Source organism: Heptranchias perlo, chromosome 6, assembly GCF_035084215.1.
Source record: "Heptranchias perlo isolate sHepPer1 chromosome 6, sHepPer1.hap1, whole genome shotgun sequence".
NCBI lineage: Eukaryota > Metazoa > Chordata > Chondrichthyes > Hexanchiformes > Hexanchidae > Heptranchias > Heptranchias perlo.
Window position 1 is genome coordinate 63,977,844 of NC_090330.1, and position 17,352 is coordinate 63,995,195.

A 17,352-nucleotide genomic window follows, 5' to 3' on the forward strand; every position below is an offset into this window, starting at 1 on the left:
TCTCATTGCTGTTGTGGGCTGTGGGCAATTTGACTGCCACCTTTCCCTACATTACAACAGTGACTACACTTCAAAAGTACTTCATTGGCCATGAAGTGCTTTGGGACTTCCTGATGTCGCAAAAGGCACTATATAAATGCAAGTTTTTTCTTTCTTTGACTCTCCAGTCGAGGCCAGTAGGCCTCCCCGCCAGCCAGCTAATTACCCTGGGGCTGACCATAGTCGGAGGGCATCTCCGTGGAGGGCAGATTTTGTCCCCTGCCAATTGTTCATTGGAAATGCACCCAATTGACAAACCTAGGCCAGTGCCGATGATGTTTCCACATCATACAGTGGAGAAATCGGAGAGTCCTCAGCAAGGCAAGGACAAAATTTAAAAATTGAACAGAAAATCAATTCCAGTTTAGAAAGCAGTTGGTAAATTGTCAGATGATACTGGACCTCACATGCATCATAACATGTGAATTCTTCATTTAACACAGCTTTGAACACCTCTCTGATTGCGAGATCAAGGGATACGGAATGTATCCTTCCCAGCTGGGAAGACCATGAAAGCAATGACAGTAGACTCAGTACTGTCTCTGTTCTACAAGGAGAGAAGGCATCAAAAATTGCTACGGCAAGCTGATTAAAGTTTTCCAGTTATTTCAATTTATTATTGATGTAAGGAATAAAGGGAATGTTTAGCTAATTGTTTACCATAGTCTTAATGCTTCACTGATTCTGTCCGTGTGCAATGGACTAATCATCAGTAAACTTGTAGTTTGTATTGTAGGCATCCTTCTTTCTGGGGGCCATGAGTTGTGATGGCAGCAGATCACTAGCCATGAAGGAATTTCTAGTTGGTCATCTAACACCATAAGCCAACATGGCTATTTCTTTCCCGAGCTGTTATCCATTAAGAAAATGCATAGTATTTAGTCCAAAATTAACTCAGTTAGAAGACTTTCACAAAAATGTATAGCTTAAACTCAATCCAAAAGTTCTTTTTCAACATATTATTAACCGTTTCTGTCACTTTGCTGGGTTTTTTTCACCCTGGCGTTTAGCAAAGTTCCGTTACAATCCCAGACAGATCCACAAACTCGCCAAAATCCTGCAGAAGCTCATGATTTCATAATGCTCACAGTAACGCCACTGACAATGCTGATGTTTATAGGAACTTCACCGGATCCCAGTGCTTTGATGTACACTGCTTTGTCAATCAAATACAGTAACAGAAATGGTTATGTGGCAAATCTGATTGTGCTTTTATTGATTTGATATCCAAGCTGATTATTAGATGTCTCACTACTCTCATGTTCCTGTGGTCAGAAAATACTTTTCCTATTGGACTATAATGTTTGTACCATAATCGCTCACTTAGGGGAAGTTGGAGAGGACCAGCTTCCTTGGTGCTAATTTTGAGGGTGAAATACATCCCTAAACTGAAATCAGTCATCATGTTGCAGACTCATCACTTGATGTTTGCCTCAGCTATATTGCTCAGCTCATTGTACACATTCCTGGAGGGCACACTGCTGTTCACAAAGTGGAACAACAGGAGAAGGGTGTTGAGTGACATCTTACTTCATTTGTAGCCACATACAGGTGACCATGGGTGAGGCTGTGAAGTACATTTGGTGGGTGCATGGCAGCTGTAACTCCCTGCATTGTACTGGACTGGCTGCCAGGGTGGAGAGATAGTCAGGAGTTTGGGGTGGGGCTCTTTACACATCTCATTGACTTATTCTTGAATAATTTGTGCTATTTGTGATCTTTGGATTTACATTGGTGTGCTGTAGACCATTGTTATCCAAAATATATTTCTGACTAGCCACAAGTGTGGCTATGGCAACACCGTTAGCCAAATCCACTAAATTTAAAGGAAAACGCCTAACACACACTCACACAATGCAGGTAAATGTACTTCACATGTATATTTAATGAACAAAGATCTACTACCATTCAGTAACCAAGGAAGTAAAGCACTCACTATGATCAAAAAACACTCGCACACTCTGTGTTTCATTTCACCATTTTATCAACAAACGTACAAAAAGCATAAAGTTCACATGCTTATGCTGTGCGAAAATGAGTATTGAGATGACATGCCCAACGAAGGTGTCTATTACTCATTTTTTATTTACTAATCAGAAGTGCAATTAGTCACATCTGGATTTCCAATTAGTCACATGTGGCTAATGGTTGACACTGGTGTAGACAGGTCAATGTCAGCCATGCCTAAATGGCAATAAAATATTAATGCACAGCAGTAAAAGCCCAAGAATTCACTAGAGCTGATGCTCAAAATAAATGAAAACGTTCAATCCTCACAGTGTGTACTTTCGTGATGGGGGGGGGGGGGGGGGGTGTCACGTGTGGCAGTGACCTTGAAAACTGTGAGGTGGCCGCTTTAAGGAAACCAACCCAGGTTTGCCTCACCTTAATATTGTTTTGAAGTGTAACAAAGAGAGGAACAGCATGAACTTACTGTCAACTCAAGCTTGTCATTTTTGAGGGAAACAGGGCATTTATTACATAGGAACATGGGAACAGGAGTAGGCCATTCAGCCCCTAGAGCCTGCTCTACCATTCAATTAGATCACGGCTGCTATGTATCTTAACTCCAATTACCAGCCTTGGTTCCATATCCCTTAATACTCTTACCTACCAAAAATCTATCAATCTCCATTTTGAAATTTACAATTGACCTAGCCTCAATAGCTTTTTCGGAGATAGAGTTTCAGATTTCCTCTCTATATAGTTTAACTGTCCCTAAATAGCTTGACTGTCCCTATGTATGTTAACTGTCCCTAAATAGTTTGACTGTCCCTATGTACTTTAACTGTCTCTTTATAGTTTGACTATCCCTATATAGTTTAACTGTGTTTAATAAGTTTAACTGTCCCTATGTACGTTAACTGTTCCTAAATAGTTTGATTGTCCCTGTGTACTTGAAGTGTCCCTATGTACTTTAACTGTGTCTTTATAGTTTGACTGTCCCTATATAGTTTGACTGTCTCTATATAGTTTAACTGTCCCTGTGTAGTTTGACTGTCCCTATGCACTTTAACTGTCCCTATGTACGCTAACTGTCCATATAAAATTTAACTGTCCCTATGTACATTGACTGTCCCTACGTAGTTTGACTGTCCCTATGTTGTTTAACTGGCTCTATGTCTGATTTGTCACACTGCTTGTCCAATAAGAGGTACTGGATGAGCAAAAATATCCCCCTCCTAAATATTGGAAAGGCAGTAGCCAATGTCTTCGTCCCTCCCACAAGCACCATTCCCTAGTCACCGACTCCATCCCTCTTCCTGGTCACTGTCTGAGGCTGAACCTTGGCGTCCTATCTGACTCTGAGATGAGCTTCCGACCACATATCTGTTCCATCGCCAAGACCGCCTACCTCCGTAGCATTACACGTCTCCACCCCTGCCTCAGCTCATTTGCTGTTGAAACCCTCATCCATACCTTTGTTACCTCTAGATTTGACTATTCCAATGTTCTCCTGGCCAGCCTCCCATCTTCCACCCTCCATAACCTTGAGCTCATCCAAAGCTCCGCTGCCCGTATCCTAACTCGCACCAAGTCCCGTTCATTCATCACCCCTGTGCTCACTGACCTACATTGGCTCCTGGTCCGGCAATGCCTCTATTTTAAAATTCTCATCCTTGTTTTCAAATCCCTCAATGGCCTCACCCCTCCCTATCTTTGTAACTTCCTCCAGCCCTACAACCCTCCAAGATCTCTGCGCTCCTACAATTCTTGCCTCTTGCGCATCCCTGATTTTATTCACTCCACCATTGGCGGACGTGCCTTCAGCTACCTAGGTCCTAAGCTCTGGAATTCCCTCCCTAAACCTCTCCTCCTCTCTACCTCTCCTCCTTTAAGATGCTCCTTAAAACCTACATCTTTGACCAAGCTTTTGGTCACCTGTCTTAATATCTCCTTATGTGGCTTGGTGAGAAATTTTGTTTGATAATTGATCCTGTGAAGCACGTTGGGATGTTTTGCTACGTTAAAGGCTATATAAATGCAAGTTGTTGTTGTTGTTTAGCTGTCCTGTACATGTTGTTTAACGTGTACATTAACTGTCCCTTTTTTAAATTTCAAAATATACTTTATTTCATAGAATTAAAAGGTACACAAAGTTCAAAGTAAATATCACAATTCCAAACCAGTACATTTCAAACCAAGAACACCACAGATCGTACATAAAGCAATCTCATTATTACAATTCAAACACAGTATTTCTTATGACTCATGGTGTACAATACAAGGTGGGGTGGCCTTACAGGGTGGCCTTTCCCCATAGAGTCTTTGCATAGGTCGCACCTCGCCTGCGTCCCGCAGCACGTACTCCTGGACCTTGGAGTGTGCCAGTCGGCAGCACTCGGTCGTGGACAGCTCCTTCAGCTGGAAGACCAGCAGGTTTCAGGCGGAACAAAGGACCTCCTTCACAAAGTTGATGGTCTTCCAGCCGCAGGTGATATCTGTCTCAGTGTGCATCCTGGGGAACAGTCCGTAGAGCACAACATCCTGTGTTACCGAACTGTTTGGGATGAACCTGGACAGATACCAATGCATCTCTCTCCATACCCTCTGCGCAAAGCAGCAGCCCATCAAGAGGTGAACGACGGTCTCCTCCCAGCCGCAGCCTCAAGGGCAGCTCGCTGTGGCGCTGAGATTTCATGCGTGTTGGAAGGACGGCACTGAGCGGGGCCTTTCTCACCACCATCCAGGCTACATCCTAGTGCCCGTTGGTCAGTTTCGGCGACGAGATATTCTGTCAAATGGCTTGACCGTTTGGTCGGGGAAGGAACCGAGCGAGTCCACCCTCTCAGTTCCTTGCAGGACTCTGAGAATGTTTCATGTCGTCCACTGTCTGACGGCCTTGTGGTCGAAGGGGATCCTCCTCAGGAACTTCTCCACCTGGGACACGTGGAGGGGGGAACGGTCCAGCTGGACGGGACATCCTGTGCCTGCTCGGCCAGTGTGGCCAGACCCAGCCTTCTCAGTGTGTTGGGCAGATAGAAACCAAGCATGTGGTGACATTTGGTGTTTGCGTACTGGGGCTCTACACAAATCCTGAGGCAGCCATACAAAAAGGTGGCCATCAGGATCAGAGCAGCGTTGGGGACGCTCTTCCCCCCCTTTGTCTGGGACCTTGTACATGGTGGCCCTGCCGATGCATTCTACCTTGGACCGCCAGACAAAGTGGAAAATAGCTTGGGTGACTGACAGCGGAGTTGTGGGGAATGGGCCAGACCTTGGCCATGTAGAACAACACTGCGAGTACCTCACATCTTATCACCAGGTTCCTGCCGGTTATGGAGAGGGACCGCCCCACCCACATACCAAGCTTCTGTTTGGCCTTGGCAATCCATTCCTCCCAGTTCTTTGTGCAGGCCAGGAGCCCCCCAAACCAGATCGCCAGCACCTTCAGGTAGTCGGACCTGACTGTTAAGGGGACAAAAGGTCGGGTTTACCACCTGCCAAAGAACATGGCACCACTTTTATTTCAGTTTACTCTGGCCCTCGAGGCCAGCTCAAAACAGTTGCAGATGCCCATCAGTGTGTGGTCCGACTGATGGTTGGAGCAGAAGATGGCGACGTTGTCCATGTACAAGGAGGCCTTAACCTGAGAGCCTCCGCTGCCTGGGATCGTCAACCCCCTGATACCTGCATCCTTCCTGATGGACGCAGCAAACAGCTCGATACAACATACGAACAAGACCATGGAGAGAGGACAGCCCTGCCTGACTCCAGATCTGATTGGAAAGCTCTCTGACTCCCACCCGTTGATTAGGACTGCGCTACGGATGTCCGCGTAGAGCAGTCGGATCCAATCGCGGATTCCCTCCCAAAAACTCATTTTGAATAGAATGTCCATCACGTACGTATGGGATATTCTGTCAAAGGCCTTCTTCTGGTCCAGGCTGATGAAGCAGGCGTTCACCCCCCTGTCCTGCACGTAGGCGATCGTATCCCTGAGCAGTGCAAGGCTATCAGAGATCTTCCTGCCGGGTACAGTGCAGGTCTGATCCGGGTGGATCACCTGCTCCAGAGCAGACTTGAGCCTGTTGGCAATGGCCTTAGGCAGAATCTTGTAGTCGACATTTAGCAAGGAAATGGGTCACCAATTTTTGATTTCTTCCCTCTCCCCCTTCCGCTTGTAGATGAGGGTGATGGTGCCTTTCCTCACGGACTCTGACATGCTGCCTGCCAGAAGCATACACCCTACACTTCCAGTAGGTCTGGGCCTATCCAGTCCCACCAAGCCGAGTACAACTCGACTGATAAGCCGTCGCTTCCGGGAATTCTACTCTTCTCGAAGGACTGGACGGCCTTTGTCAGCTTGTCAAAGGTCGGTGGCCGATCCACGCTCTCCTGCTCGCTGTCCTCTACGACTTCCGTGATAGAGGACAGGAAGGCCTGGGAGACCGTGCTGTCTGTTGGTCTTCGCGTCATACAGTCCAGCATAAAAAGATTTGCTGATCCTCGGTATGTCAGCCTGAGAGGACATCAGCGAACCGTCTTCCTCCTTCAGGCTGCTAATCAGAGGTCTCTCTGTGTAGCTTCTGGAAGAAGAAGCGCAAACACTTCTCACTCTGCTCCATGGAGCAGATTCTGGACCAGAAGATGATCTTTGAGGCCTCAGAGGCAAAGAGTTTGGTTTGCTGGACCTTCACCTCTCTGACTTCCTCCCCGAAATCAACCCCCATCGACTGCAGCTGGAGCAGATCCTGCATGCTTTTCTGGAGCTGTGACACTTCCCTCTGTCTCTCTCTCACCTTCTGAATACCTTTGAGGATGAAGAACCTCTTGATGTTGGCCTTGATCATTTCCCACCAGTGCACCGTGGAGTCAAAGAGGGGTTTCACTGTCCTCCAACCTGTGTAATCCCTCTTTAGTTCCTCGATGATCTCCGGGGTCAACAGTCTCACGTTCAGCTTCCATATCCCCCTGCCTGCTCTCTGGTCCTCCTGCAATTGACAGTCAGCCTGTAGGAGGCAGTGGTCAGAGAAGAACACTGGCTGGACATCGGTGGATCTGACCTTGAGCGTTGGGGACACAAAAAGGACATCTATCCTTGAACGGACGGACCTGCCCTGCCTGGACCAGGTGTATCTCTGCGGCGCTCCATCTGTAGGGTTGCTGAAGATGTCGTGAAGCTTTGCATCTTTCACCGCCTCTATCAGGAGTTTGGACGTGGTATCCAGTATTCCGCCACCCCTGCTGGATCATCCAGCCACATCAATGATGCAGTTGAAGTCTCCAGCAAGAACGATTGGCCTGGAGGTCACCAGCAGCTTTGGGAGATGCTGGAAGACCTCCATCCTCTCGCTCCAGAGGATCGGGGCGTACACATTGATCAGTCGGAGCAGGGCATTCTTGTGCAGAACATCTGCTACGAGCAGGTGGCCCCCCATCACCTCCTTAACCTCGGTGATGGTGAATTGACCTCCTCACAGCAGAAGCCCCAGGCCCGAGCAACGACTGTTGTTGCCTCCCGACCAGATCGACTGCCCATGGGACAGCATGTGTGACCACAGCCGGTAGTTGGTGAGGTACAGGATGCTGCACTCCTGCAAGAACAGCAGGTCCCTCTTGACCCTGGACAAGTAGTCCAGGGTAGCGGCAGATCGCATAGTCGATTCGATGCTATGCACGTTTATGGATCTAATTTTTAAATCCATTTTAAAATACAAAGGAAAACATTAACATTCAGGTCTTACTATTGCATCAGTCCGGGTCTATGTTACCGTCCATTTGGGACCCTGAGTCCAGATTTTGCATTTGTATGGTGGGCAGGAACTTCTGGACGGTCCTTGGGCTGAGGAAGGAGGCTTACCCTCTGTTGGGGGAGCGTCCTCGCTTGGGCGGTCTTGTGGGGTGGCGTGTCCGTGAGAGCCACAACCAAGTCTGGCTCCTCGTCTGCGGCCGGAGGTTCGCTCTCCACATCCATCATGCTGCTTTCGGTTACCCAGAGTTGGGGGACCTCGCTCTCCGTGTCGCTACTCCCGGTTGCCCGGACCTGTGGAACCTCACTCTCTGCTTCGCTGCTCCCGACGTCCCAGAGTTGGGATGCACTGGGTGTGTCGCTGCTCCCGGTGCCCTGGAGCTGGGTGTTGTTGCTCCCAGGTTCCTGGAGTTGGAACGCTTTGTCGATGTCGCTGGTCATCGTCGTGTTTTGCCCCTTTCTTTGATGAAAGTGGGGTTTCCCCTCTTTTCCTTGGCCGTCGTCCGAGGAGTGGTCACTGTTGTCTGTTGGGGACTCCTTCCTGCAGTCCCTGCAGATCGCTGCCTTGCAGGAGGCCACTTCATGCCCGGGTTTGCCGCAGGATCTGCACACTCTGGGCTGCCCCAAGTGCACCACATACCTCGACTCGTCCCAATCACGAAGCTTGATGGTAGGTGGATGATGTTTCCATCGGCATCCACCCTCAGCTTCGCCTGGATGTTCCTCTTGCTGGTCCAGACCCTGTGCATATCTGTGACATCGATGCTCCACTCCGCTCCGTCCACGTATCGCTTGAGGAACATCAGCACATCCACGATGGGCACATGCAGGTTGAACATGTGGACCATTAGTGTCCATTCCTTCTCCTGCAGGAGCGCAAAGAGCGGTTCCGCATTGAGAAGCAACAATGTCGCTTCCTTCCCCTTCCCCATGAAAGCCTGGAACATCTTCAGGCACTCTTCGACATTCTTGAAGGTCACGTCGAAATAGCTGCTCCTCGGGGAGTCCTGCAGGCAGAAGATGTCCGCTGGCATGAATCCACAAGTTCTCAACAGAACCTTCTTCACGAAGTCGTCCTGTTGCCATGGTGTGGGTCCTTCACACATCTTTGCGGTCAGCCTGACGGTGTTGCGCACCCCGTGCCCAGGTGCTCTGGAACCTCTGGTTGCCATGTCTGCTGCAAAAAAGAAACCATTTTCACCATACTGGAAAAAGGGGTTAGACCGGTCCCTGGCCAGCATTGAGATCCACCTCTACGTCAGTAAAGCTACAACCAGATTATGGCTGTTCTACTCATCCTGGAAGATCTGCCTTCGGGATCACAGATTCTCCCCTGCCAAGTCTTTAGTAAAAGGCAAAAGATTTAGACGATCTGAAAAGAAACCAGAGTGTACTGTCCCTCTGTACGTTAACTGTCCCTATGTATATTAACTACTCCTTTTATATATTTCAAAATAAACTTTATTCATAAAATTTATAAAGGTACATACAATGCAATTTCAAGTCACGCTTCAAACAATACAAGTCATATAATTTAGTCCTGGTACAATCAGTAGTTATACACCATACATTGTAAATACAGTTCTTTGTACATTAACTGCCCCATGTAGTTTAACTGTCCCTGTGCACTTTAACATCCCTCTGTAGTTCAATAAAAATTATTTTTTAATGTTAGCATACCTTGACAGATACAGTATATCCATGTTGATGAAATTTTTAGCTACACGCTTCAATCCTGGAGACATTGGCTCGACTAGTGAAAAGGCTGAAGTGAGTTAAATTTGCATGTAAGAGTGGGCGTGGCGGTGAGTGGCGAGGAGCATCAGTTTCCCATTCACTGATCCGGAGTGAGAGTGAGAACCGCGGGAGGAGAGTAGAGTGCAAGTGAACTCAGCCAGCACACTAAGCAAAACGCTGCTGTTCCTGGGGCTCCTTCCCCCTTGCAAACCCAGTCAGCATGGATCAGGGCTGGAGTCGGCCAGTCAACCATCCAAAGATCCAGGTAAGATGTTAATCCACACCGAGTACTTAGGCTGGCCCAAAGCAACAGAGTGTTTGAGGAATTCGACAACAGTTTGCAGTCTCGACACGTTTCTCTCATCCCAACTAAAATAAATAACTTTCCCACTTAACTGAGTGGTTGCATTAAGTGAGAAGTATTGTAATCCCTTATTTTGCCACCCGAAGTTACTTTTTGAACTAATACCATCTTTTTATTTATTTATTTTTCGCAACAGGGAATGCTCCCGTGTATTTTCTTCATGGGACTTTTCCTTGGCAGCCTAGCGTCCGAGCTGGTGTACCGAGTGAAGGAGGAGTCACCGAGCGGGACCCTCATCGGGAACCTGGGCACCGACCTGAAGACTGGAGGCTCGGCGGAGCCCGGAGTCACCTACAACCTGGCGTCGGAGCCCGGGGACGGGCGCTTCGTGGATCTGAACCGGGAGACGGGCGAGTTGCGCACCTCGGACTCGGTGTTGGACCGGGAGAGCCTGTGCCCCGAGCAGCCGGGCGGGCTGGAGTGCTCGCTGCTCCTCGATGTCATCGTCCTGCCCCCCAGAGTCTTCAGGCTGCTCAAGATCAGGATCCTGGTGGAGGACATCAACGACAACTCGCCGCGGTTCCCGGCCGCCAGCATCGGGGTGTCTGTGGCGGAGAACGCCGAGCCGGGCTCCCGCTACCGGCTGGAGCCTCCCGCCGAGGACTCGGACCCGGGCACGAACGGCGTGGTGAGCTACCGGTTGGACGGTGCCCACGCCGGCTTCTCCTTGGTGAGCGAGGGGGGCGGGAGCGGCCGGCCGCCGGTGCCCTCGTTGGTCTTGGAGTCGCCCCTGGACCGGGAGCTCCGGGAGGCCTACGTGATGAGGCTGATCGCCGAGGACGGCGGATCTCCCCGCCGCTCGGGCACCGCCACTCTCACCGTCTCGGTCACCGACATCAACGACAACTGCCCCCAGTTCACCGAGGCCCGGCTCAGCCTCGCCCTTTACGCCAACGCCACCGTTGGCAGCCGACTGGCCCGGCTGCGAGCCACCGACCCCGACCTGGGCTACAACGCCCACATTGTGTACTCGTACGGGGACAGGGTGCCGGAGGCCTCCAGCCAGCTCTTTAGTCTGGACAGGACCTCGGGGACCATCCGACTGGCCGCCCCCATCCCGGGGAACACTGCCCACACCCACCGGCTGACGGTGCTGGCCACCGGCACGGGCTGCGTCCCGGTCACGGCCACCGTGCGAGTGACCATCGTCCAGGTTGTCTCCAGGCCGCCTCTGGTGATCCCTCGCTACATCGCTCTCCAGTCGGAGGGAGTGGTCTACCTGAAGGAGACCGAGCCCGTACGGACCCCCATCGCTTTCTTCACCGTCTCCGGCCGCGACCAGCAGGAGACCGTCAGCTGTTACCTGGAAGGAGAAGGTCCTTTCCGCCTGGCGCCTTACCGGACCTTTCAAGGCGAGTATCTGCTCGAAACGTCGCAGGTTTTGGACTACGAGGTGAAGCGGGAATACGAACTGAGTGTAGTGGCAGAGAATGTCAAGAGGCTAGCTCTGAGGACCCACATCAAGATACAACTCATCGACCAAAACGACAATTCCCCGATCTTCACCAACTCTTTGGTTGACGTGACCATTGAAGAGAACAACCCGCCAAACAGCTTCCTCATTAAACTCAAGGCCACCGATGATGACAGCGGAGAAATGGGAACCATCACTTACGCTCTGGGCCCCAACGTGCCTCCCATCTTTGTTTTAGACAAATTCAGTGGGGGATTGACAGTGTCGACATCCTTAGATAGAGAAGTACAGGAAAAGTACAGGCTCGTCATCAGAGCAATAGATGGTGGGTCTCCTCCCCGAGAATCGACCGCCTCAGTTCTCCTCACTGTCCTCGATATCAACGACAACAGCCCCAGGTTCATCAACAAGGACTTCAATTTCTTTGTTCCTGAAGACTACCCGAGTTTTGGAGAGATCGGAGTGATCGGGGTTACCGATCCCGATGCTGGAAATAACGGCTGGGTGGCCTTGTCCATACTCAATGGTAGTGAGCACTTTGTCATAGACACAGGCAAGGGGAACCTCATGGCGAATGCCCCCTTGGACAGGGAACAGCAGAGCTCTTACATTCTCTGGGTTCAAGCAATGGATGGAGGAGAGCCAGCTCTGTCTGCTGTTGCTAAAGTTACAGTGCTTCTAATAGATGTCAATGATAACCCACCTTTGGTCTTGTTCCCCCAGTCTAATCTCTCTTTTCTTCTGGTGCTCCCATCCACGGTCCCTGGCTCTTCCATTACCGAAGTGTATGCTGTTGATAAAGACACAGGAATGAACGCGGTCATTGCTTACAGCATCATTGGCCACAGAGGACCCCGTCCAGAGACTTTTGTCATTGACACAGGCACAGGTAACATCACATTGCATGAGGCTTTGGTGAAGAATGACCATGGATTGTACAGACTGCTAGTCAAAGTCAGCGATCATGGTTACCCAGAACCACTTCATACCACAGTTATAGTCAACCTTTTCGTCAATGAAACGTTAAGCAATGAGAGCTACATAGAAAACCTGCTGAGGAAAGATCCTGACATCAGGGTAGAAGAGAGACTACCAGAGACAAGGACTGACCCATTTCAAACAGAACTGGACATATTCCCATGTCAGACTGTGTTGATTGCACTATCAGCTTTATGCTTTGGGCTTTTGACCGTGGTATTTTCTTTGGTGTGCTACATTTCACTTAGAAAAAGGAAGCACAGAAGTAAAGAGTACAGTACAGAGGTTGAGATCCCATTAAACAAAACAATAGGTTCACATACATTAGAGAAGAAACCAATGAATGATTCAGATCTATAAGTGGTATGGTACAACTGATCAATTATATGATCAATCCATCGTTTACAAATAATACCTGGACAGTACTTTGAAGTTACCAATGTTTGTGTTTCAAATGTATTTGGTATGAAGGATTTATAAGTTATTGAGTTCCAATCTGATTAACAATCAACTAATATGTTGTTTACAGAACTACACAATGTACAGTATGACTAGTGTTCTCTTTACAAAACTGCACATTGTCATTTTGTTTAAAAAGCGTAAACTTGCACAGTGCCTGCTGGATCTATGATTGATCCCAATGCTTCATTTCATAATAACAAAATGGCTGGATCTCGAACTCCAAGGGTAAAGAAAAGAAAAGATCTAAGACAACTGCTGCTTCCTTCCTTCTTTGGCTGACCAAGGAGCTAGAAAAAGATACGGTATGGCTGCACCATCTATGTTTGCTAATTGCATTTGGTTTCAATAATGAGATGCCCTTAGATTTTCAGACCTCAATGACTCTTGAATTACTATAAGAAAAATTTGCACACGACTATTAAGATAACTTGGATCAAACGGTCTGGGTCACAAGTTTACATTTGGTAAATGAAAAACAAAATTGATTACAAACCTATGAGAAAGGACAATTAAAGATATACTGGTGCATCAAGCCTGTCCTATACTGGTATTCCTGTAATATATCCTGTGAATAGGGGGAAATTTTAACCTAACTGCCCATCGGGAAACTGATGGGATTGGGTGCAACGCTGGTTTCACACCCCGCTCGATTTTACTCTTCATTGTGGAGAGTAGTTGTTTGTCTATGTTTAGTTATTAGCACCTGATAGCTTCTTGTTTCACTCTGCCAAATGTTGAAACAATATCTTGGTGGGAACTAAGGGGGACTTGCCCTTCTCAAGAAGGACCTATAAATGCCCAAGATTGTTGTATTTAAGTTTTTTTAAAAAGCATTAATTCATTGCTTTACTTTTGAAAAATATCTAAAGCTGCTGTCTGTCATTTCAGGCTGCCTTCAGTTCAGAAATTGTTGAGTGAAGCTACATACATCGGACAAAGCAGCAACAGTGAACAAGTAACATCACCAGATGTTGTGTTGAGTTTTTGACATTATGAATGTCACTTTTTTTTCCCTTCAAGAGTCCTTTCTGACACCAAATGTGCTTTATTGAACTGAGTGATCAGACTGATACTGGACAGAAAACTCAAGCAACCTGAAATAGGTGATTAACTGGCCTTGTTTCACATTGCATCCAGCCAGAATATGGGAATGGAGTTTAAATTGTACACAATTATTTGACAAGAAAATTATAAAAATCAATACTTGTAATTTACTTAATTTTTGAGCATATTTTTTGTATAAGTTTACTGCAGTTATAAGAAGATTGTTTGTCTGTAAATAACAATATTTATTTTTATTTAAAATGATAAAAATAAGACTTTGATTAAATAAAAATTCCATGTGTAAAAGGTTAGAATAAAAGTTAATTTTCCATAGTTCGACATCCAGAGAACTACTAGTTTCTCACTAAGGAGCTCATATCTTTATATTCAGGAGATGACATCAAAACGTGTTTGGTATTTAAAGACAGCTGGAAACTAAAAGCGAGAGCTTGATGGAAAGCAAAACCATCACCCAAGTACTAGTTTTATTATGTGAAATTATACAGTTAGTAGTCAGTATTAATTACCTCTCATCTATGCTGTGTACTCTAAATATATATTGAGTAGCCCCTGATTTCCAATGTAAGCTTAAATGTTGGCTTTAACCAAAATTATTTTGACCCTAATTTAAAAAGGAAATGACTCAGACGGGTAAACTTTCTTTTGTCCAGAACTGTGACTATCACGCTGCAGTTATACTTGCACTTTCACACTGATACAAAGGTGTTTGGCAGATTCTAATCCTACTCCCAAATGCCCTAAAGCCAAGTGGTATGAGACTCCACAGGGGTTTAGCACCAGGTAAAGTATAACTTCCATTCGGTGTGTCGCAAGATTTTTTTAAAAATTCTTGGGTGGTCTGTTGACTATTTTATAAACTTAATATTGCATTTTCAATGTTATCAGAAAGTGGAGGCTACTGCCTGTTCCCTCCTAACATTAAAGGATAGATAGAAGGGGAGCTCTGCACAAGCATGTAAACATGGACCTGCATGTAAACATGCACATGTTCAAAGCTTGGTGCAACCTGGTCTTAAAGGCTGCGCTTTGCGTACTACAACTACTGATCTTAGACTGGTCATGTAGTATAACTGCATCAGATAGGATAGAATCAGAGTCGTATTTAGTCATTTACCTGGTAAGCTCTGTATTTTCCAGACAAAATGACTCCCTCTGATAGCAATCTTGTGAAAATAGTAGGAAGATTTCCTCTGACTGCTATTTATTGCAACATTTTAAATGCTTTACTTTAGAACAATTTTATGATTTTGATGGAAAGAGTGAGTGCTGGAAATTCTCCCACATTTATGATGTTGATGATACATAGAGGGAAATCTTCTCCATATATGCTAATGATTTCTTGTAAAAGATAATATTCAGTTCAGTGCCTATTACCATTAAAAAGTAGTGAGAGTAGACGACACAAAGTCTGAATACTCAGGATTACTGTTTCAGGCTTTTCTTTCAGATGGCAGAAATTCTTGACTATAATTACCAATCACTCAAAGCTCTACAAAGTTATGGGTGAAATTACTTCCAATCTCTAATGAAAGCAAGTTCACAGCACAAAGCTGCTCCATATTTTGTCAGTGTTAGTTGTAATGAAGCAAATAGTGTTTGGTAGCTTTCACTGCCCCAACATTGAGAAGGTCACAATTTCTGGCATGATAATTGAACAATTTAATTCCATTTCCAGTGTATTTTTTTTAACCTTTTGATCATTGTTTCTCAGGACAGGTATGTATTTTCATGCTGTAAACTTTCTGTCTCATGAAATGTTGCTATATCTGCAGTACCAGTTCAAATTAACCTTTTGGAACGACAGTATGCCTGTTCAATGATCAAGAAGACAATAACAACTTGCACTTACATAAAGAAGAATGAAAACTCAAGACAATGACAAACCTTATAATAGACAAGTGAAATAAAAGTAAGATAGTGAATGAGCTGTTCTATCCATTGTCATTGACCACCTTACTAATAAGGGTATCACACTGGCACACATGCCAAGCCAGTAATTCTTAATGATGTTTGATCTATTTGTTATTAACCTTTTGTTGGCCTTAGAGAGGGTGCAGAGGAGATTTACTAGAATGGTACCTGGCCAGAGGGACTTCAGTTATGTGGAGAGACTGGAGAAGCTGGTATTGTTTTCCTTAGAACAGAGAAGGTTAAGGGGAGATTTAATAAATGTGTTCAAAATTATGAAGGGTTTTGATAGGGAGAAACTGTTTCCACTGGCAGGAGGGTCGGTAACCAGAGGACACATTTAATGTAATTGGCAAAAGAACCAGGGGGAGATGAGAATTTCTTTTATGCAATGAGTTGTTATGATCTGGAATGCACTGCCTGTGAAGGTGGTGGAAGCAGATTCAGTAGTAACTTTCAGAAGTGTATTGGATATATATTTGAAAAGGAACAATTTGCAGAGCTGTGGGGTAGAAGCAGTGGAGTGGGACTAATTGGATAGCTCTTTCAAAGAGCCGACACAGGCAAGATGGGCCAAATGGCCTCCTTCTGTGCTGTATGATCCTATTATTTGTCTACTGGCAGCATACAGAGTTAACCTTTTTTATTACCCATTTGGTATGTACACTACCATGAAAAATTGGAAGAAGGTTATTGTTGTAAAAGAGTTGGAGATGACATGACAGGTGGGTTGCATGTAGTTTTCCAGTTGCAATCGAGGTTGGTAAGTCGGTATGGAGGCCAGCTGACTGAACAGAGGTAGACTCCAATGGAAGGGATTGGTGGGAGGGGAGATTTTCACAACAGAGCAAATGGGAAGGTGAGGGGAGAATAAAGAATTGGTCCAACTGGCCTTGAATAGTTGACATGAAGAAAACAAATAAGCTGGAGAGGAGGCAAGAAATATGTTCTCCAACATGAATTGTGATGCATCACTTGGGTACAAAATCCAGAAAAACATATAATGCATGTGGGACAGCACCTTCTGCAAATTTTAGTTTTAAAATAAAGGATATTTTTTGACAAAAAGTAATATGGTTCTGTAAGAAAGATAGTTACATACATAGAGCTATTACAAAAATCAGTGGATTAAACTCAACCTATGTGAGTTTGAAAGTACTGAGGTAGATCTTGACTTTTTGCCATAGTGTAAAATGGGTGATGGTGAGTCGGCAGCCCGTTTTACATCTCTCCTGATTTTTATTTGCATTGACTTCAATGGAAATAAAGATCGGGAAAAATATAAAACGGGCTGCCGATTCGCGCTCTCACGTTTTACACTATCGCAGATCTACTCCATTGACTTTTACCAGCACACCAAACCTCCTTTCAGTTGGAGATTTTAAATAAATTTTAGTCACTAAATGAGTTAATGAAGAAATTTAGAAACCAGTTGTGCAGCATTCCGAAATAATAGCATTTTACAGTGCTATTTGCATGAGTGTAGATGGTAATGGTACTAAACTGTTCGTACTCTGAAGTTAAGCTATTACTGTAGTACAGAGAGGGAGTGATGTGATACAAGTAGTATTCATGCATTATAGATTTGATATCCTATAAATCAGGCACAGGAATCAAACCTTGTACCTCTTCTCAACCTTCAATTTTAAAGACTTTTCATTAATTTCAGCTTGTTTTCGTTGTGTCGGGGTG

The 17,352-nt window shown here is 45.9% G+C and overlaps 2 protein-coding genes across 3 annotated transcripts; one reads left to right on the forward strand and one right to left on the reverse strand.

The window, feature by feature from the left end:
- Positions 1-4,137: 4,137 nt before the first annotated feature.
- Positions 4,138-10,041, reverse strand: LOC137323049 (zinc finger CCHC domain-containing protein 3-like). 2 transcript variants are annotated; one of them, XM_067986433.1, is made up of 2 exons: positions 9,413-10,041; positions 4,138-8,906 (listed from the first exon to the last, which is right to left on the reverse strand). In XM_067986433.1, the coding sequence occupies exon 2, from the start codon at positions 8,902-8,904 to the stop codon at positions 8,170-8,172; it is 735 nt and encodes a 244-aa protein (XP_067842534.1). In that variant the 5' UTR covers positions 8,905-8,906; positions 9,413-10,041; the 3' UTR covers positions 4,138-8,169. The 2 variants fall into 2 exon arrangements, with proteins under 2 accessions (XP_067842534.1, XP_067842533.1); XM_067986432.1 differs by having other exon boundaries at positions 4,138-8,909.
- Positions 9,575-14,038, forward strand: LOC137323048 (protocadherin-20). Its single transcript, XM_067986431.1, has 3 exons — positions 9,575-9,734; positions 9,970-12,989; positions 13,576-14,038. The coding sequence occupies exons 1-2, from the start codon at positions 9,690-9,692 to the stop codon at positions 12,583-12,585; spliced, it is 2,661 nt and encodes an 886-aa protein (XP_067842532.1). The 5' UTR covers positions 9,575-9,689; the 3' UTR covers positions 12,586-12,989; positions 13,576-14,038.
- Positions 14,039-17,352: the final 3,314 nt, after the last annotated feature.

Excerpts from the sequence above, each read along its gene's own strand:
- LOC137323049 (XM_067986433.1), bottom strand. The coding sequence starts at position 8,904 with ATGGCAACCAGAGGTTCCAGAGCACCTGGGCACGGGGTGCGCAACACC.
- LOC137323048 (XM_067986431.1), top strand. The coding sequence starts at position 9,690 with ATGGATCAGGGCTGGAGTCGGCCAGTCAACCATCCAAAGATCCAG. Across the intron at positions 9,735-9,969 it reads TCAACCATCCAAAGATCCAG|GGAATGCTCCCGTGTATTTT; the intron begins GTAAGATGTTAA and ends TTTTCGCAACAG.